The sequence below is a fragment of the Rhinatrema bivittatum genome, chromosome 7, assembly GCF_901001135.1.
Source record: "Rhinatrema bivittatum chromosome 7, aRhiBiv1.1, whole genome shotgun sequence".
Lineage (NCBI taxonomy): Eukaryota > Metazoa > Chordata > Amphibia > Gymnophiona > Rhinatrematidae > Rhinatrema > Rhinatrema bivittatum.
Window position 1 is genome coordinate 89781857 of NC_042621.1, and position 21244 is coordinate 89803100.

Consider the following 21244-nt stretch of genomic DNA (forward strand, 5'->3'; position numbering starts at 1 on the left):
CTGCAGCAAAAAATAAGCAAGAGCAGTAGTGATTTGTATCGTGAGATGTCTTCAATTAGTAGAGATCTTTAAAAAATGAGGGTACAGGCACCTGTAGGAAAGAACATTTTGATTCTCATGGTTCTGTATGATGAGTCAATACTGAAAAGGAAGAAATTCCTGGCAGTGAAAGAGAAGCTAAGACATTTGAAAGCAAAGCTTGTTCTATCCAGCAAGGATACAAGTCCCTATGAATAATAAGACTAAAATGTTTGAGGATTCTGAACTAATACAAGGTTATATTGATTCTCTTTCAAAAAACAAAATGAGGACTTGATTTATATGTGCAGAAGATGAAGATAAACGGAGAATACCAGCATGAGATAGTTTCTATGTACTATTTTCCTGGCAGAATGCCAGGATTTGACCAAGCCATAGGAATTCTAACACTTGCAGTTCATGTCCTTTCCTCAGAGAGCAGGACTAGAGGCACTTGAGGCCTGGGAATTAGATACACGTCAAACTGTGAAAGCCCATAGTGATAGGAGTATACTACCGTCCACCTGGTCAAGATGATGAGACGGACAGTGAAATGCTAAGAGAAATTAGGGAAGCTAACCAAATTGGTAGTGCAGTAATAATGGGAGATTTCAATTACCAGATACAGAAGAAGCAGAAACCTTGCACGTACGCAAGTATAGGAAAACACTGGTGCAGGACCAAACTTGTCACCACCAAATATTTCAAAAGGCACTTTATTAAAGTTCCAACAGAGGAAGGTGTATCAGTGTAAACATGGCAACTCCATGAGTCAGATAACAAACATGTTATAGCGGTCCCCCGACACGGTCCCGTGTTTCGCTAGGCTGCATCGGGAGGGACCAGGCAAACGATTATAATCTTTAGCAATAGTCAACGGAGCGCCTGGTCCCTCCCGATGCAGCCTAGCGAAACACGGGACCCTGTCGGGGGACCCCTATAACATGTTTGTTATCTGACTCATGGAGTTGCCATGTTTACACTGATACACCTTCCTCTGTTGGAACTTTAATAAAGTGCCTTTTGAAATATTTGGTGGTGACAAGTTTGGTCCTGCACCAGTGTTTTCCTAGATTTCAATTACCCCAATATTGACTGGGTAAATGTATCATCGGGACATGCTAGAGAGATAAAGTTCCTGGATGGAATAAACGACAGCTTTATGGAGCAATTGGTTCAGGAACCGACAAGAGAGGGAGCAATTTTAGATTTAATTCTCAGTGGAGCACAGGATTTGGTGAGAGAGGTAACAGTGGTGAGCCCGCTTGGCAATAGTGATCATAATATGATCAGATTTTAATTGACTGGAAGGGAGACAGTAAGCAAATCCACGGCTCTCTTGCTAAACTTTCAAAAGGGAAACTTTGATAAAATGAGAAAAATAGTTAGAAAAAAACTGAAAGGAGCAGCTACAAAGGTAAAAAGTGTGCAAGAGGCGTGGTCATTGGTAAAAAATACCATCCTAGAAGCACAGTCCAGATGTATTCCACACATTAAGAAAGATGGAAAGAAGGCAAAAAGATCACCGGCATGGTTAAAAGGGGAGGTGAAAGAAGCTATTTTAGCCAAAAGATCTTCATTCAAAAATTGGAAGAAGGATCCAACAGAAGAAAATAGGATAATGCATAAGCATTGTCAAGTTAAATGTAAGACATTCATAAGACAGGCTAAGAGAGAATTTGAAAAGAAGTTGGCTGTAGAGACAAAATTTTTTTAAAATATATCCGAAGCAGAAAGCCTGTGAGGGAGTCAGTCGGACCATTAGATGATTGAGGGGTTAAAGGGGCAATTAGAGAAGATAAGGCCATCGCGGAAAGATTAAATAATTTTTTTGCTTCAGTGTTTACTGGAGGATGTTAGGGAGATACCCGTATCAGAGAAGGTTTTCATGGGTAATGATTCAGATGGACTGAACCAAATCACGGTGAACCTAGAAGATGTGGTAGGCCTGATTGACAAATTGAAGAGTAGTAAGTCACCTGGACCAGATGGAATACACCCCAGGGTTCTGAAGGAACTCAAAAATGAAATTTCAGACCTATTAGTAAAAATTTGTATCCTATCATTAAAATCATCTATTGTACCTGAAGACTGGAGAGTGGCTAATGTAACCCCAGTATTTAAAAAGGGCTCCAGGGGCGATCTGGGAAACTACAGGCTGGTTAGCCTGACTTCAGTGCCAGGCAAAATAGTGGAAAGTGTTCTAAATATCAAAATCACAGAACATATAGAAAGACATGGTTTAATGGAACAAAGTCAACATGGCTTTACCCAAGGCAAGTCTTGCCTCACAAATCTGCTTCACTTTTTTGAAGGAATTAATAAACATGTAGATAAAGGTGAACTGGTAGATGTAGTATATTTGGATTTTCAGAAGGCGTTTGACAAAGTTCCTCATAAGAGGCTTCTAGGAAAAGTAAAAAGTTATAGGATAGGTGGCAACGTCCTTTTGTGGATTACAAACTGGCTAAAAGACAGGAAACAGAGTAGGATTAAATGGACAATTTTCTCAGTGGAAGGGAGTGGGCAGTGGAGTGCCTCAGGGATCTGTATTGGGGCCCGTACTTTTCAATATATTTATAAATGATCTGGAAAGAAATACGACAAGTGAGGTAATCAAATTTGCAGATGATACAAAATTGTTCAGAGTAGTTAAATCACAAGCAGATTGTGATAAAATGCAGGAAGACCTTCTGAGACTGGAAAATTGGGCATCCAAATGGCAGTGAAATTTAATGTGGATAAGTGCAAGGTGATGCATATAGGGAAAAATAACCCATGCTATAGTTACACAATGTTGGGTTCCATATTAGGTGCTACAACCCAAGAAAGAGATCTAGGCGTCATAGAGGATAACACATTGAAATCATCAGTTCAGTGTGCTGTGGCAGTCAAAAAAGCAAACAGAATGTTGGGAATTATTAGAAAGGGAATGGTGAATAAAATGGAAAATGTCATAATGCCTCTGTATTGCTCCATAGTGAGACTGCACCTTGAATACTGTGTACAATTCTGGTCGCCGCATCTCAAAAAAGATATAGTTGCGACCAAATAATGATAAAGGGAATGGAACAGCTTCCCTATGAGGAAAGACTAAAGAGGTTAGGACTTTTCAGCTTGGAGAAGAGATGGTTGAGGGGGGATATGATAGAGGTGTTTAAAATCATGAGAGGTCTAGAACTGGTTAATGTGAATCAGTTATTTACTCTTTCGGATAATAGAAAGACTAGGGGGCACTCCATGAAGTTAGCATGTAGCACATTTAAAACTAATTGGAGAAAGTTCTTTTTCACTCAACGCACAACTAAACTCTGGAATTTGTTGCCAGAGGATGTGGTTAGTGCAGTTAGTGTAGCTGTGTTTAAAAAAGGATTGGATAAATTCTTGGAAGAGAAGTCCATTACCTGCTATTAATTAAGTTGACTTAGAAAATAGCTACTGTTATTACTAGCAACAGTTACATGGGATAGACTTAGTTTTTGGGTACTTGCCAGGTTCTTGTGGCCTGGATTGGCCACTGTTGGAAACAGGATGCTGTGCTTGATGGATCTTTGGTCTGACCCAGTATGACAGTATGACATGTGCAAGACGATGGTGCAAGGAAGAGGGATTCAGTTTTGTTAGGAACTGGGGAACCTTTTGGGGAAGGGGGAGTCTCTTCCGAAGGGATGGGCTCCACCTTAACCAGGGTGGAACCAGACTGCTGGCGCTAACCTTTAAAAAGGAGATAGAGCAGCTTTTAAACTAGAACAAAGGGGAAAGCCGACAGTCGCTCAGCAGCGCATGGTTCGGAGAGATGTATCTTTAAAGGATACTAATGATGCATTAGAATTAGGGCATCCCGACAGGGAGGTTTCAATAATTAGAAAAGTAGTCCAAGTGCCTGTAACTAAAAACTCACCTGAGCTAAAAAATTCTAACTTATCCCTATCAATTAAAAAGCAGAATAAAAATACAAACAAAAAACAGACTTTGAAATGTTTGTATGCTAATGCCAGAAGTCTAAGAAGTAAGATGGGAGAATTAGAATGTATAGCAGTAAATGATGACATAGACTTAATTGGCATCTCAGAGACATGGTGGAAAGAGGATAACCAATGGGACAGTGCTATACCGGGATACAAATTATATCGCAATGACAGAGAGGAGCAGTCGGGAGGAGGTGTGGCGCTTTATGTCCGGGATGGCATAGAGTCCAACAGGATAAACATCCTGCATGAGACTAAATACAAAATTGAATCTTTATGGGTAGAAATCCCTTGTGTATCAGGGAAGACTACAGTGATAGGGGTATACTACCGTCCACCTGGTCAAGATGGTGAGATGGACAGTGAAATGCTAAGAGAAATTAGGGAAGCTAACCAAATTGGTAGTGCAGTAATAATGGGAGACTTCAATTACCCCAATATTGACTGGGTAAATGTATCATCGGGTCACGCTAGAGAGATAACGTTCCTGGATGGAATAAATGATAGCTTTATGGAGCAATTGGTTCAGGAACCGACGAGAGAGGGAGCAATTTTAGATCTAATTCTCAGTGGAGCACAGGACTTGGTGAGAGAGGGTAACGGTGGTGGGGCCGCTTGGCAATAGTGATCATAATATGATCAAATTTGATTTAATGACTGGAAAAGGAACAGTGTGCAAATCCAAGGCTCTCGTGCTAAACTTTCAAAAGGGAAACTTTGATAAAATGAGAAAAATTGTTAGAAAAAAACTGAAAGGAGCAGCTACAAAAGTAAAAAATGTCCAAGAGGCGTGGTCATTGTTAAAAAATACCATTCTAGAAGCACAGTCCAGATGTATTCCACACATTAAGAAAGGTGGAAAGAAGGCAAAACGATTACCGGCATGGTTAAAAGGGGAGGTGAAAGAAGCTATTTTAGCCAAAAGATCTTCATTCAAAAATTGGAAGAAGGATCCAACAGAAGAAAATAGGATAAAGCATAAACATTGGCAAGTTAAATGTAAGACATTGATAAGACAGGCTAAGAGAGAATTTGAAAAGAAGTTGGCTGTAGAGGCAAAAACTCACAGTAAAAACTTTTTAAAATATATCCGAAGCAGAAAGCCTGTGAGGGAGTCAGTTGGACCGTTAGATGATCGAGGGGTTAAAGGGGCACTTAGAGAAGATAAGGCCATCGCGGAAAGATTAAATGATTTCTTTGCTTCAGTGTTTACTGAAGAGGATGTTGGGGAGGTACCCGTAATGGAGAAGGTTTTCATGGGTTATGATTCAGATGGACTGAATCAAATCACGGTGAACCTAGAAGATGTGGTAGGCCTGATTGACAAACTGAAGAGTAGTAAATCACCTGGACTGGATGGTATACACCCCAGAGTTCTGAAGGAACTAAAAAATGAAATTTCAGACCTATTAGTAAAAATTTGTAACTTATCATTAAAATCATCCATTGTACCTGAAGACTGGAGGATAGCAAATGTAACCCCAATATTTAAAAAGGGCTCCAGGGGCGATCCGGGAACTACAGACTGGTTAGCCTGACTTCAGTGCCAGGAAAAATAGTGGAAAGTGTTCTAAACATCAAAATCACAGAACATATAGAAAGACATGGTTTAATGGAACAAAGTCAGCATGGCTTTACCCAGGGCAAGTCTTGCCTCACAAATCTGCTTCACTTTTTTGAAGGAGTTAATAAACATGTGGATAAAGGTGAACCGGTAGATATAGTATACTTGGATTTTCAGAAGGCGTTTGACAAAGTTCCTCATGAGAGGCTTCTAGGAAAAGTAAAAAGTCATGGGATAGGTGGCGATGTCCTTTCGTGGATTGCAAACTGGCTAAAAGACAGGAAACAGAGAGTAGGATTAAATGGGCAATTTTCTCAGTGGAAGGGAGTGGACAGTGGAGTGCCTCAGGGATCTGTATTGGGACCCTTACTGTTCAATATATTTATAAATGATCTGGAAAGAAATACGACGAGTGAGATAATCAAATTTGCAGATGACACAAAATTGTTCAGAGTAGTTAAATCACAAGCAGATTGTGATAAATTGCAGGAAGACCTTGTGAGACTGGAAAATTGGGCATCCAAATGGCAGATGAAATTTAATGTGGATAAGTGCAAGGTGATGCATATAGGGAAAAATAACCCATGCTATAATTACACGATGTTGGGTTCCATATTAGGTGCTACAACCCAAGAAAGAGATCTAGGTGTCATAGTGGATAACACATTGAAATCGTCAGTTCAGTGTGCTGCGGCAGTCAAAAAAGCAAACAGAATGTTGGGAATTATTAGAAAAGGAATGGTGAATAAAACGGAAAATGTCATAATGCCTCTGTATCGCTCCATGGTGAGAGAATACTGTGTACAATTCTGGTCGCCGCATCTCAAAAAAGATATAATTGCGATGGAGAAGGTACAGAGAAGGGCTACCAAAATGATAAGGGGAATGGAACAACTCCCCTATGAGGAAAGACTAAAGAGGTTAGGACTTTTCAGCTTGGAGAAGAGACGACTGAGGGGGGATATGATAGAGGTGTTTAAAATCATGAGAGGTCTAGAACGGGTAGATGTGAATCGGTTATTTACTCTTTCGGATAGTAGAAAGACTAGGGGGCACTCCATGAAGTTAGCATGGGGCACATTTAAAACTAATCGGAGAAAGTTCTTTTTTACTCAACGCACAATTAAACTCTGGAATTTGTTGCCAGAGAATGTGGTTCGTGCAGTTAGTATAGCTGTGTTTAAAAAAGGATTGGATAAGTTCCTGGAGGAGAAGTCCATTACCTGCTATTAAGTTCACTTAGAGAATAGCCACTGCCATTAGCAATGGTTACATGGAATAGACTTAGTTTTTGGGTACTTGCCAGGTTCTTATGGCCTGGATTGGCCACTGTTGGAAACAGGATGCTGGGCTTGATGGACCCTTGGTCTGACCCAGTATGGCATTTTCTTATGTTCTTATGTTCTTATGTTCTTAACAACGAAGATTACAGTGAAGGGTCACAAACCAGGCAGGAAGGTCTAGCAGTGAGTTTTCTGGAACCATGACAGATGATCCAGCAATAAAGATTCAGGAGGAAAGGAAAAGAGTGCCTCTATGATGGCTAACCTTTATAATACTGTTCTTTATTGGTGCTCCACTTCCTTAATTCAATCCCTGTCCTGCGTGTCTTGAATACTTCCCATAGAAGACATATTTATTTATTTATTTATTTATTTATTTATTTATTTGTCCATCCATCCGCTTTTATAGACCGATAGTCATCGAAACATCATATCCATTTACATGGAACTAAACAGCGAAAATACATTAAACAGGGAGTTAAGAATTTGGGGGGTATAACTTGTACAGAATTAGCAGAATAAGGTATATACAATATATACAAGTGTACAGTGATACATACAAGAGTACAGTAATATTCATGTATGAGTTAGGGGTTAAAAACTTGGGGGGTTTAAGTAGTAAAGGGGAATACAGGGTACAGTACAGGGGAGGTGGGTGGGCGATTTTCAGGGGCCCCACCTCCCTTGTGCTTCCATGGTACTGCCTGTTTCTCTGCCTTCAGTGTCTTTGGGAGAACGGGCTCTTCATACCTTGGACTGCAAGATGGCCTTGCCTTTCTATTTAGATCGCACTGCCAGCCACAGGCAGCCCACTCAGCTCTTTGTGTCCTTCGATACCAATAGGCTGGGAGTGGCGGTGGGTAAACAGATCTTATCCACCTGGCTGGCAGACTGCATTGCTTTTTGCTATGTGCAGGCGGGCCTTCCGCTAGCCGGCAGAGTAAAGGTGCACTCTGTGTGGGCTCTGGCGACGGCTGTGGCTCACTTACGTGCAGTCCCTGTCGTCGAAATTTGCAGAGCCTCAATATGGAGTTCCCTTCATTCCTTTGCGGCTCATTACTGTTTAGACAAGGACTGACGTCGGGACAGTGCCTTCAGTCAGTCTGTCCTGCGCAACCTGTTCCAGACCTGAACCCAACTCTTTCTGTTCGTGTTTCTGTGGGAGCCAGACAGTGCCCTGCCAACCTACAGTGTCGCAGTTGTGTTGTGCCTGTTGACGCTTTGTTCAATTGCTGTTGGTCTCACCTGCTCCGGGGACAGTCTGGAGCTTGGTATTCACCCACATGTGAGGACTACCATTCCTGTTGTCCTCGGAGAAAGTGCAGTTGCTTACGTGTAAAAGTTGTTCTCCTAGAACAGCAGGATGTTAGTCCTCAGGAATCCCACCCGCCTTCCCATGGAGTTGGGTTCTCCTTCCAGTTTGTTGTTTTATTTTTCGCTCGTATTTTGCTATGTCACGAGACTGAAGGGGACCTTGCGTGGATAGTAGCAGGCTGGGCATGCTCAATGTGACGGTGAAAGCTTCTAGAAACTTTGACAGAAGTTTTCCGTGCCGGGCTCCATCGGATGATGAGGACTAACATCCTGCTGTCCTAGGAGAACATCTGTTACAGGTAAGCAACTGTGCTTTCTAATGCTATTTTGTATACAGTGATATCTGTCATGTTTTAATTTGAAGAAGTTCATCTTCTTATACTACAGTGCAATGACTAATCTTTCTTCTCGGTTTTTAGTGTGTTCCTAGAGCTCAGCAGAATAGACTAATTGTGTTGTATCTATTCGCCCATCTGCACCACCACAGAGAAAAAAATGATCTAATCAATCTGAAACATGTCAAATTAATTTGATTATTATGTAAAATATATTTCTGTGCATGAGGTGAAAATGAAACTGCTTCTCCTTTACAATGCAGCAGCAAAGATATGCAGATTGAAACAGTATTGGCTTAGCCTGTACAGTCAATTGCTCATGCTTCACCTGAGCCTGTGTTAGTCCAATTTACATATTTTGCAGCTGTTCCACAGTTGCAAATGCTTTTATCAGGCATTTCCATTTAACCCACCTTTATCGCATCTCTTCTGTTCATTTTATAAGTGCATAAGTAGTTGAGAGCATTTATCCAATGACCATGATCGGACCTGAGATTTAAAACACAGGTTATACTCATGTGACTGCAGTCCTCCCATCAGACCACTACTATTTCTATACTGTCTTATCCATACGTTTCTTTAATGTTTGCTAAGTTGTACTGAATGTTAAATGAAAACGTGCTTCTAACTTAACACAAACATGTGCAAGCAAAATAGTTTACATGGATTGAGATGGGACTTTGTGACTTTGATTTCATTTGTTCATTATTTTGTCTCCCTTTCCCACCACAGGGTGATTGCCACTGGAACCCCCACAGAAAACAAGCCGTGTACTTCTTCCGATCTATTTTGGAACCTGCAACTGTATCCAGCTGCCCCACTGATGTTACGTACTCAATTGAGTTTAACCCGAAGAAAGGAGAACTCGCCATGAACTATAAATTCCTAGTTTAAAATAACTAACCTCCTTGATATTTTTCTAATTTATTTAACTCTATATATCAAAACGTTGGCATGATTTTAGTTTTCTGTTGCAGGAGATACAGCGTTAGGGATTAAGTATCAGGACTAAAGAAGGGAAAAAGAGATTTTAACAGCTTCTGACCACAAGTCAGCTTAACAGAGTTATCTTTTAATTCCCAGGTGTGTGGTTATCGATATCAGGTTCTGAGTTAGCATTTCTACTGGCAGCCACATCCCTGCTATTTTCTGCAGACTAGTTATGCATACCAACACGTTTTCAAAAGAAGTGGCTTAATCTGACACACAGAGTTGTCCAGGCTTGAAATATTGAGGATGTATAGGGCTAATCAATAGGACAATGCACTCAAAGAAAAACAAAACATTTTTTAAATGTATTTTTTCTCTTTGAATCAAGGATTACTTTTGACTGCTGTCCTGTCCAGCTTATTGTCCTTTCCTCTATGCAGCCTTTCAGGGAATGACTACTGGAGCACTTAGCAATCTGATAGCCTGCTGGAGCTGGAAGAAGGGCGCTGTTGGCATTACAAGCCTTAAATTTTGGTAAAAATAACTCATCCTTGCTTTGTGTTTTTTGAAGAGCTATAGGTACCAATTTACCTTCAAGGGAGCATTTCAGGCAAGGTTGGAGTACCACTTAAACTCCTATAAAGGGGCAAATGTAATAAAGTACACTAAACTTGATACACATTTAATTACTGTTTTTGTGCTAAAATGATTGCCAATTTAATAAAGGCTTTAGTGCACAGCAAACATAATGAAATGGTCATAGAAAAGAGACCTAATTTTAGTGCAGTTTATGCAAATAACATGGTAATTATGTGCATTAGGTATGACCAACAATTTTTATTTCAGGGTCTGAGGGGAAGTGACGTTTTAACTTCTGGAAGTAAATGGAAGCTAAAAATATAATCACCCACCTACAGACCCAAATGGGGGAGCCCTGGACCCAGGACCCCAGAGGCCTACGTCAGGCACCCCTGATCCAAAGCCCCAGTTGTTGGCTGGAAACCAGCAATTCCTCCAGACCTCAAGAGCAGTTGCTAGTTAGTGCATGCATGGGTGTACTGAATAAAGGCAAGCTAGCCAAGTTAGTGATGGGTAGCAAAATAATGCAGAAAGGTGCAGAATCCCATTGGGTATCCACTGCTCTCTCAGTTCTACAAGCACCACCAGTCCACTACTTTCCTTGAAAGGAAAGAAGGGGGAGCCATAACATTTGGCTTTGAGTGTGAGCCATTATTGTGACCCTTCACCTCCCCCCCCCCACCAAGTTTGTTGGCTTTGTATTATATATTTTTTCTTTTCTTGTTATGAATATTCCTTAATTTTATCTGCCTAATTGGTTTGATGTGTACCTGTTCCCATTTAAGCTTTCTTTGATAAACAGCAAGGCCATAATCTTTTCTCCCTCCTCCTCCTTTTCGTTGTGTTAACTTTATTGTGCCCTTTCCTCTCCATTTTGTGTTGTGGAATAGAGGGCCGGATTTGAAAAGGCCCGGCGATGCACGTAAAGCCCCGGGACTCGTGTAAGTCCTGGGGCTTTACATAAGGGGTGGGGGCGTGGCCACCCCAGGGCGGAAGTAAGTTTTGAAATTAAAAAAAGAAATCATCAAAGGTAGGGGGGAAGGGGGGGTGGAGGTAGGGGAAGGGAAGGTGGGGGGGGGGTAAGGAAGTTCCCTCCAAGGCCGCTCTGATTTCGGAGCGGCCTGGGAGGGAACAGGAAGGCAGCGCAGCTTGGAGCGGGCTCGGCGCGCGCAAGGTGCACAATTGTGCACCCCTTGTGCGCGCCGACCCCTGATTTTATAACATACGCACGCATGTTATATAATCGGGCGTACATGTGCGCGCGCATGTTATAAAATCTGCCCCAGAGTGAATAAGAATCTACTTCCTCCCAGTATCTTGGCTGAGTATTGTGAGTCTACCCCACCTGATGGTGGGGGGGCCCTAACAGAGCTTGCCTCATTATGCCAGTACTCTGGCTTTCCTTCTGCCTACTCCATCGAAAGAGGCCCCTAGACTGCAGCCCTTCAGACTAGTGGTTCCCTCAAGCCTTCCTCGAGGACTGCCTTGAGCGTGGCCCTCCAGGGCTGTTACAACTGACCCCAGAGGAGGAGGAAAAGAAAAAGTAACTAGTTTTCCTAAGCAGCTTGCTAGTTAACAAGCACCTAATTGCTACTGGTTTGGTTTTTTTTCCTTGTGTGGATATGCTGCTGCCTGGTATATCCCCTTGACTTGTTTGAAATGAATGGCGGTCGGATTCCGTAGCAGTGGTGGCGTCCGGTGTCGAGATTGGCAGGGTAACATGTGAAAGCGAATTACGGGATATACCGCGAGAGTGGCTATCCTGTGGGAGCCCATTTATGATGTATTGGAAAGCAGGAGTCGAGGAACGTATCTGTGAATGCGTCCGATGGTTTTAGGGTGCACAGATGAAACCTGTATGGGAATACTGTAAAAACGAATGTATTGAAGATATGTGAGCAGCAGAAAACATTTTTTATTCTCTGCTGAAGAAGCCCGTCGAAAGGCGAAACATGTTGAGAGGATGAAGAAAATATAGAAAGATCGGGAGGAGGAAGGGAGTATAAAAATATCATAAGTGTCTACAGAAGAAAGAGGATGTGACTGTTGGCAGTAATGAAAATTTACAGCATAAAAAGAATCTTTTTCTGCTTTTGAGAAACTGAACTGGTATGGATAAGAAAAAAAGAAATATCTATAAAAATATCTGCAAAGCTTCAATATATAGGAAAAGATTTGAGAAATGTTTTTAGAGAATAGTTGTGTGAAAGGAAGTATGAATGGTTTGTAAGTATGGGTTGGGATTTTTAGGTTGGTATTCCTTGTTGAGGGTTTGTGTTTGAAATACAGAAACTTTTTAAAAAGGGTGTTCTTTAGAATATTGTTGAAAACCAAATAAAGATTATAATATATTATATGTCACTATATGATTTTTTGTTTGTCAATTTTTGTGATATATTATTGATTGCCAGTGTATGTGTATCATTTTGCGGCCTGGTTTCAGGCAGCTGGCCAGCTAGCAAATTTTGAATTGTTACTTGATTTTTTTTTTTGTTTCTTTTTAGGGGTTACTTTTTAGTGGTGTTTTTAATATTGTTTTGACTCTAGAAGGAAAGAGGTGTGTTTATTATTGGTAGTATTATTTTCAGTTGATAAGTAGAAAGCTTCTGGGGTTTTTTTTGTTTTTCCCTTTATTGAATTTTTATTTTCTTGGGGTTTTTTGCTGTTATTTTTCCCCCTTAGATAGAAGTGGGAGGTCGTTTTCCCCCTCCCCTATTTTTTCTTACTAAACAATGGTCTGATTGGGCATCATTTTGACTGGATAGAATGACAGTATTATGGCAGGAATGTTGCCAGTCTGGGACTCAAAGAGAAAAAAATATAAGGAAGAGAGAGGTGAAAAATGAAGGAGACAGCTTATGTCATTGATTTTGCTTCACTTATGTTTCATCCAACCATGGGTAAGCAAATCAGCAGCTTTCGGTGATGCCCACTGTGTAGTAGAATTATGTCTATCATGGACCCCCATGATAAATGTATCCTGTGCTTGAGGGCATCATTTGATGTCTAGGAGTGTCACCTGTGTGCAGTCATGGCCCCAAAAGAATGACAGTCCCATCTGAAGCTGACGGACTAGCAATTCGGGCATCTGAAGTACAGCGCACCAGTATCAAAGTCATCAACATAGAAGAACCAGGGAACTATAATGAATGCTGTTGATTCATCTCCATCAAGCATCAGGTAAGACCAGGAAGACAGGCCTTCACCTGCCTCCTTCCATTCGAAGAAGATGTCTGGTTCCACCTTTTTGACTCCAGCATCAAGAGAAGGCAAAGAAGCACTGGCATTAGTCTCAGTTGGTACATAATTCTGGGAGCAGGGACATTTTGGCTGCAGCCACAAATTCCCAAAAGCGGTAGCACAGAGGAGAAAGCTCATCCCCAAAGCGGTCCCAGGAACTGTACCAGGCTCAAAGGATCCAGGTGACAGCAACAGCTACACCTTTGGTGTCCCAGGAAGACTTGACTATGCCTCCTGCATCCCAGTTGGTGTAGGTATCAGCACTTTTCAAGGCGAAGCTGGACAGGAAGATCCAGCAGGCCTTGCACAAGGCCATGTTAAGCCTTGAGGCTCTGGCATCACGGCTAAGGTCCAGCTGCTGTTCAAGGCCATCCAGCTGCTCAGTCGTCCAGCATCAGTTCCCGGAGGGGATTTGGAGTCAATGATGGCATCCATTATAGTTATCTTCAGCTCATTGGGGGGATGGAAGTTTCCCCAAGGAACAGGAGTTTCTTGGGATCCAGGCTCCAATAGGCAACTTCTCTCTTCTCTGAGGTGCTATTTCACCTTCTGGATCTTAACGACTGGCATGCCAGTCAGAGTCTAACTCAAGAGTTCTAACTGGGTTATGTTTTTAGATAAGGTGAATCAACATGTCTCCTTTCTGACCCCTCTTTGCCTTCAGAAAGAAGGAACTCCCCACCAGTGGATCTCTCCTTTCCTGGTTTTGTGCAGAGAATGGCTGAGGCCATTCCATTTCTTTTGCTAGAGGAGGATGAAGCCAGAAACAAGATGCTGGACATCCTCCAGTTCGTGGAGCCCCCTAATGAGATTATGGCAGTTCCAGTACATGAGATCCTTCAGGAACTACAGATGAGAATGTGGGAAAATCCCCTCTCTGTCTTCCTTCAACAAGGAGATGGACATGAACTATCACATCCAAAAGGCTCCCAGATTTTAAGAAAGGCAGCTACCTCACTAAGCTGTAGTGGTCAAATCTGCTCTCAGGAAGGCCAAAAAACTGATAACTCATTGCTCAGTGATCCCAAGCAAGGACTCTAGAACCTTGGACACTCTCGGAAGGAAAGAGGGCCTATGCTAAACAACCACATAACCACCTACCAGCTCTTCATTCTCCAGTATATGTTGAACTTTCTGAAACAGATGCAAGAGGTAACAAAGAGCTTCCTTAAAAGCAGCACAACCTTAAGTCTGTAGTGGAAAAGGGAATGGAGTGTGGAAAACCAATGGTCCATTCAGCTTTTGATGATTTCATAGAAACATTTAGAAAATACAAATGATAGCAGAAAAGGAACAATGGTCTATCCAGTCTGCCCTGCAAGCTTCCCATGGTAGTATCTGCCATGCCGTGCAGATTACCCTTATGTATCAGTCAGTGCTGCTTGACGTGCTTTGCTTATGGACTTGGCCGTAGAAGCAGCCCTATGTTTTTACCTTAATATCTGTGCATCAGTTCCCCAGACCGTAAAAGTCAGGGCCCAAGTCCCCTTTCTTCTGCCATTGAAGCAGAGAGCAATGTTAGAGTTGCATCAAAAGTATCAAGGCTTATTGATTAAGGATAGTAATTGCCACACCAGCAAGTTACCCCATGCACAATTTCTTCATTTTTCCTTTAGGACTTGGCCGTAGAAACAGTCCTGTGCTCTTTCCCTTATGTCTACATATCAGTATTCCAGACCATGGAAGTTGGGGCCCTTGGTTGTCATCTGAATCCAATTCCTCTTTTCCCCCTGCCTTCTAAGCAGGGAGCAAAGTTGCAGTTGCTTTAAAAGCATAAGGGCTTGTTGGTTAAGGGTAATAATCTCCATGACTTCTGCTAAAGGTAGAAACCACTGTAACAGCAAGTTATCCCACTGCACACTTATCTAATTTCCATCCTCTAGCTTTTAGAGATCCACAGTGTTTATCCCATGCCCTTATGAGTTCTTTGACCATTTTCTTCTTTACCACCTCCTCCAGAAGGGCATTCCTCTCTGTGAAGAAATATTTCCTGATGTTGGTTCTGGGTCATCCCACCCTGGAGTTTTATTTTGTGACCCCTGGTTCTATATTTTCTTTCCAATGGAAAAGGTTCAAAGTCCATACAATAATAGAAACCTTTTAGGTATCTGAAGGTCTGTTTCATATCTCCCCTGCACCTCCTCTCTTCCAGGGTGTACAAATTCAGATCTTTCAGCCTCTCCTCATAGGTCTTCTGATAAGACTCCACACCATTTTCATCACCCTTCTCTGGACAGCCTCCATCCTGTCTGTGTCCTTTTTTAGATACGGGCTCCAGAACTGAACACAATACGCCAGGTGAGGCCTCACCCAGGATCTCAACAAAGGCATTCTTACTCATTATTCCTCTCTCTATGCAGCCCAGCATTCTTCTGATTTTAGTTATTGCCTTGTCCCATTGCTTTGCCATCTTCAGATCCCCAGACAGTATCAACCCCTCTCTTGGTCTGTGCTCATCAGTCTTTCACCCCCAACACATACTTTGCACTTCTTGGCATTGAATCCCAGCTGCCAAATCTTCAACCACTCTTCAAGCTTTCTTAAATCACTTTTCATTCTTTACTACTTCAGGCATGTCCACTCTGTTGCAGATCTTGGTACCATCTGCAAATAGACATACTTTACTTTCTAACCCTTCTGCAATATTGCTCACAAAGATATTGTACAGAACCGGTCCCAACGCCAATCCCTGTGGCACTCCATTTAATATGTCTCTCTCTTCAGAGTAGGTTCCATTTACCATTACACAGTCTCCTTTCAGTCAACTAGTTTGTAATTCACGCCACTATCTTGACACTCACTCCCAAGCTTCTTATTTCAAGATGGCATTGAGAGTGTCTGCCATGGGGATTTGCACATGCAGACACACCTGCTTGTGGGCCTCAGTCCTCCAACCTGAGGTCCAAAAAATGGCACATTGAGTCTATACTGGAGAGAATCTCTTCAGAGAGAGGGCAAAGGATTCAGTAGTGCAAATCCGTGAACACACTGTAATGCTCCAACATCTCTCCTCAGCTACTCGAGAATCGCTCTCTTCTGCCAGGAGGTACCAGAGTATGGGGCAGAGGAGAAACTTTTTCCACCCAAGGAAGCGTTATGTGCTTCTCAGTCCCATACATAACCAGTCCCTCATGCCTGTTCTAGGCAGCAGTGGGCCTCTAAGCAGAGCGCATGACTTGAATCCTTGTATCTGTGCCAGAGGACCTTCCTGTCGGAGTCAGACTGAGGATTTACGTAAACCATTGGCCTAGTGTAACTTTGGACCTGTGGATCCCCTGAGCATTATATAAAGAGGGTACAGACTTCATCTATTGGGTCTTCAAATTGTCCTCTGGACTCTAGATGGGGGTCACTCTCCACATCAGGAATGGTTTCAGTAGGAGTTTTTCTCCTTTTAGAGATCAATGTGGTTGAACCCATTCCATCAGAGGAAAGGAGTTGGGTATTCTATCCCAAGTACTTCCTGATTCCAAAGAAAATGGGGATTTGTTTTGATTTAATTAGATTATTTATAATTCTTATTAACCTTTATTTTACCATTATATGATTTGTGTAATTTTTCAGCTATTTTATTATTTTTATTTTTTTATATTTATATAAATCGTTTTGACTAAACTTTGTTTGTAAAAGTGGTATAGAAACACTTTAAATAAATAAATACATAAATAAATAAAAATGGGGATTCCATTCCATCCTAGACCTAAGGGCCTTGTACAAGTTTCTGAAAAGAGATAAGTTCAAGATGGTTTCCCTGGCCAACCTAATCCCCTTTGCGCAAAAAGGGGACTGGCTATGTTCTCTCAATCTCAAGGATGCATACACCCACATAAGGATATTCTTACATCACAGGAAATATCTCAGATTTGTCGTAGGGAACCATCACCTGCGGTATTACATACTGCCTTTTGGCCTAGCGTCAGTCCCGAATGTCTTTACCAAGTGCCTTGCTGTGGTGACTGCACAACCACTCAAGTTGGGGGTGCATGTTTTTCCTTGAATGAATAATTGGCCTGTCAAAAGCTGGTGCCATAGAATCAATGTGCAAAACCATCCGAATGCTGGAGTTACTAGGGTTCGTCAAATATGACTTCATAGCTGGTGAGGTGGACACTAAAGAAATCTACTACGACAGCATTTAACTTTCAAAAGGGAGACTATGATAAAATTAGAAAATTAGTTACGAATAATCTGAAAAGAGAAGCTACTACAGCAAGCATTTACTTTGTTTAAAAATACCATCTTAGAAGCCCAGACCAGATGTATTCTAAGCATTGCAAAAGGTGGAAAAAGGCTAAATGGCTACCAGCATGGTTAAAAGGTGAGGTACGAGAGGCTATTATAACTAAAAGAACATCTTTCAAAAAAGGGAAAATGGATCCAAATGAAGAAACAAGGAAATAGCATAAGCACTAGCAAGTTAGATGCAAAACATTGATAAGAAAAGCAAAGAAAGAATTCGAAAAGATGCTTATAGTGGAAGCAAAAACTCATAATACAGTCCTTTTCTGGTATATTCGAAGCAGAAAGCTGCGAGGGAGTGAGTTGGACCAGTAGATGATCAAGGGGGAAAAGGGGCATTTAAGGAAGATAAGGGCATAGCAGAGAGACTAAGGGGCGGATTTTAAATGCCCTGCTCGCGTAAATCTGGGCGGATTTACGCGAGCAGGGCCCTCGCGCGCCGGCGTGCCTATTTTGCATAGGCCGCCGGCGCACGCAGAGCCCCGGGACGCGCGTAAGTCCCTGTTTTTTTTTTAAGGGGGCGTGTCGGGGCGGGGTCGAATGACGCGGCGTTTCGGGGGCGGGACGTGGCGTTTCGGGTGCGGGACCGGGTCGGATGACGGCGCGCCAGCAGTCTGCTTCTAGCAGGTATAAATCAAGGGACAAAGGTAAGGGGGGAGTTTAGATAGGGCCGGGGGGGTGGGTTAGGTAGGGGAAGGGAGAGGAAGGTGAGGGGAGGGCGAAAGAAAGTTCCCTCCGAGGCTGTTCCGATTTCGGAGCGGCCTCAGAGGGAACGGAGGCAGGCTGCGCGGCTCGGCGCGCGCAGGCTGCCCAAAATTGGCAGCCTTCCGCGCACCAATCCAGGATTTTATAAGATACGCGTGGCTATGCGCGTATCTTATAAAATCCAGCGTACTTTTGTTTGCGCCTGCTGCATGAACAAAAGTACGCGATCGCGCTCTTTTTTAAAATCTACCCCTAAATGAATTCTTTGCTTCAGTCTTTACTGAGGTAGACATGAGGGAGATACCCATGTCAGACATTGAGGTCTATATTCAGCCACTGCATGGCCATGCTAGTCAGCCAGATAAAATTATTCGACTAACTAGTGCTGTATATTCAGCAGTGCAGTTGCGCTACTGAATATATCTGGCTATCTTAAAGTTAGCCAGATAAGTTAAACTGGCTAATTTTAGAACACCCCTATGTTTGTTAGCTGGATCTGTTTATCTGGCTAACTTGCTGTGCCAGATAGCAGCTCAATATTGACCTCCATGTCTTGTATTTCCAATCTTAGAGAGGCTGTTCACCCTAGGTCTTTGCTCTGCCTAGGAAAAACTTTTATCAGATAAATTTCCTAGAGTTAAGGATAATCCCAGTATGCTCCGGAGGTCGTCAGAGATCAATTGGCCAACAGTCATTCTAATCCAGATGGATTGTACCTCTTGTGTCAGGAGACTGACCAGATGTAGGATTAGGTCATCTCTCAGGGGATTGCAATCTCTTAGGGGATGGTTCTCAGAGCCATGTGTCCTGGCAGACAGATTGAGTTAGATCTTGGAACCACATGAATGGTCACTGTACCAGGAAAGTAGAAAACCATGTATTCAGCGAGTGGGGCACACCCATGATGGATCTGTTTGCATCCACTCAGAACAGGAAGGTTCCACTCATCTGTTCTTATAAAAGGGCACAAGGTAGCCTTGGATTTCTTTGCCCTCGATTGGGGCAAGGGCCTGCTGTATGTATATTCTCCGATTATGCTAATCATGAAAATACATTGAAGCTAAGACCGTGGAACCATGATTCTCATAGCCTCCTTTTGGACGAGAGAGATTTGGTTCCCACTCCTGAGGCAGATGTTCATGAGGAAACTGATTGGGTCAGGTAATTCCCCAGATCTCATCATTCAGGATTAGGGCAGGTTGCACCATCCTAATATCAGGTCGCTGGCTCTCACTGCCTGGTTGTTGAAAGGGTGATTTCATTATCCTTAGATGTCAGAGGATGTGTCTCATGTTTTTAGTTTCAAGAAAGGATTCCACTAGGAAGTCCTATGGAATGAAGTGGAGGAGGTTGATTACCTTCTACATTTATCCGAGTCTGGTCTTAAGATCAACTCAGTATGGGTTCACTTAGTGCACTTGGCACACATGTAGAAGTTAGACCTATTTCTGTACAGCCTTTGGTTGTCCGACTCATTCATGGTCTGCTTTATCTGAAACCTCTCATCAGGTCTCACACTGTATCTTGGGACCTGAAAGTAGTTCTGACCCAGCTGATGTATCCCTAGGATCTCCATAACCCCCCCCCCCCCCCCCCCCCCGTTGATGGGCATTGATATGGATTAGGTCCTTCCCACCAAGGCCTTTCCTGAGCGGCTTGTCCTATCCTTCCGTCTGTAGAACTGGGAGAACCTCCTCTGAATCTCCCTCCCCTGCCGCCACGTGCATCAGCACTGTACTGGCCTGAGTTCCACCACTCTGAACTCCAAAATATTGGTGGAGGTAAAGAAGCATTCCTTTCATCTGAGGTATTCCTTGGAGTCTGCCTGCTGTTATCACCTACTGAAGGCGTAGCCAAGTCTACATTCACAACTGCCTCTTGTGGTGTAATCAGCAGAGCCCCCTCTCTACTCCCACTAAATTGCGCTGCAACCTGCTGCTCTGCGTTACTCTGAAGACCAGCGCCACTGGGATTACCCCTCTGCACCCCAGCTTTCTGCCCTTTTTCATTGCTACTTTGTGCACCTACTCCAGATCCTCTCTCTGCTCCACCCCTTACAATTTCTTTACCCTTAAGGACCGCAGCGTTCCTCGCTCTCGCTTTAGATTGCTTAGCCGCCAACCCCAGAGCTGCCGCAACAACACTTACCCGGGGCGTTTGACTACTCGGCTGCGACCCAGGTGGACCTGTCTCAGGAAGATTAGGCATTTCCCCAGACACTTCCATCACCACTACTGCCTCTTCAAACTCCATCTCAGCTCTTCCTCGACCAAGGCCGCTCAATCTGCGTTGCTGGTCTCCTTAGGAATGCCCACGCTGAACTTATCCGCTCCACCGGATCCGAAGATCATGCCACTGACTTCCCAAGCACCCAGTCAAAATCTTCTACCCTTCACCTAAACTTCCTCTTTTACACTCTTTTAAAATTTTAGTCTGTTTACCATGGAGCACCCCTCACCCCATCCCGTTCTAGGCTCTTTTCCTCTGGTCCGCACCTGACCAGGCTCACACAATCTGTTCCCCTTCCACCAACCTGTACTAACTAACCAGTGATTAAAACCACAAATTTTTTTTTTTTAAAGCTCCTGCACTTCCCTACCTACCTATCTGCCAGGGAGTAGCCTCCGACACTACTCCCTCTGCCTCCGAAAATCCCCACACGCTTACAATTCGATAGGTAATTCAAAATTAACACCAACAAAGAGCAGCAAAAAGATAGATTGAGGAGAGAGGAGGAGGGGGAGCCAATCGCTCAAACCTGACTCCTCCCACATCTGCTGACGTAACCCTTCCCGCAGCCCAATGAGGGCTGTCACCATGGCACATTCAAAAGACGTGCGCGGTTCCTATGGGAACCTGGACCATGAACGAGCGCGACACAGCGCTCCATTCATGACCCTTCCCCCCCCCCCCTCCTGCCCCCATCACATCGCGGCGCTTGCTCCAGAGGGGGCGTGGCACCATATTACCCCGAGCATGCGTGCACAGAGCACGCCTGCTCTTTCAATATTTTAACCGCATAACAGAGATCCCAGCTTGGTGCTACTGCCAACTGCTTGTTCAAATAAA

The 21244-nt window shown here is 43.1% G+C and overlaps 1 protein-coding gene across 7 annotated transcripts in view; it reads left to right on the plus strand.

Moving 5' to 3' along the window:
- PRMT7 (protein arginine methyltransferase 7) overlaps window positions 1-21244 on the plus strand; it is a 323317-nt gene that overhangs the window by 244295 nt on the left and 57778 nt on the right. For 6 of the 7 annotated variants that reach the window (XM_029608658.1, XM_029608659.1, XM_029608662.1 and 3 more), the window contains one exon: window positions 9215-10981. In XM_029608658.1, the coding sequence (XP_029464518.1) occupies window positions 9215-9376 (162 nt within the window). In that variant the 3' untranslated portion in view covers window positions 9377-10981. Of the gene's footprint in view, window positions 1-9214; window positions 10982-21244 lie in introns of those variants that run through there. The other variant, XR_003857729.1, reaches the window with a different exon arrangement.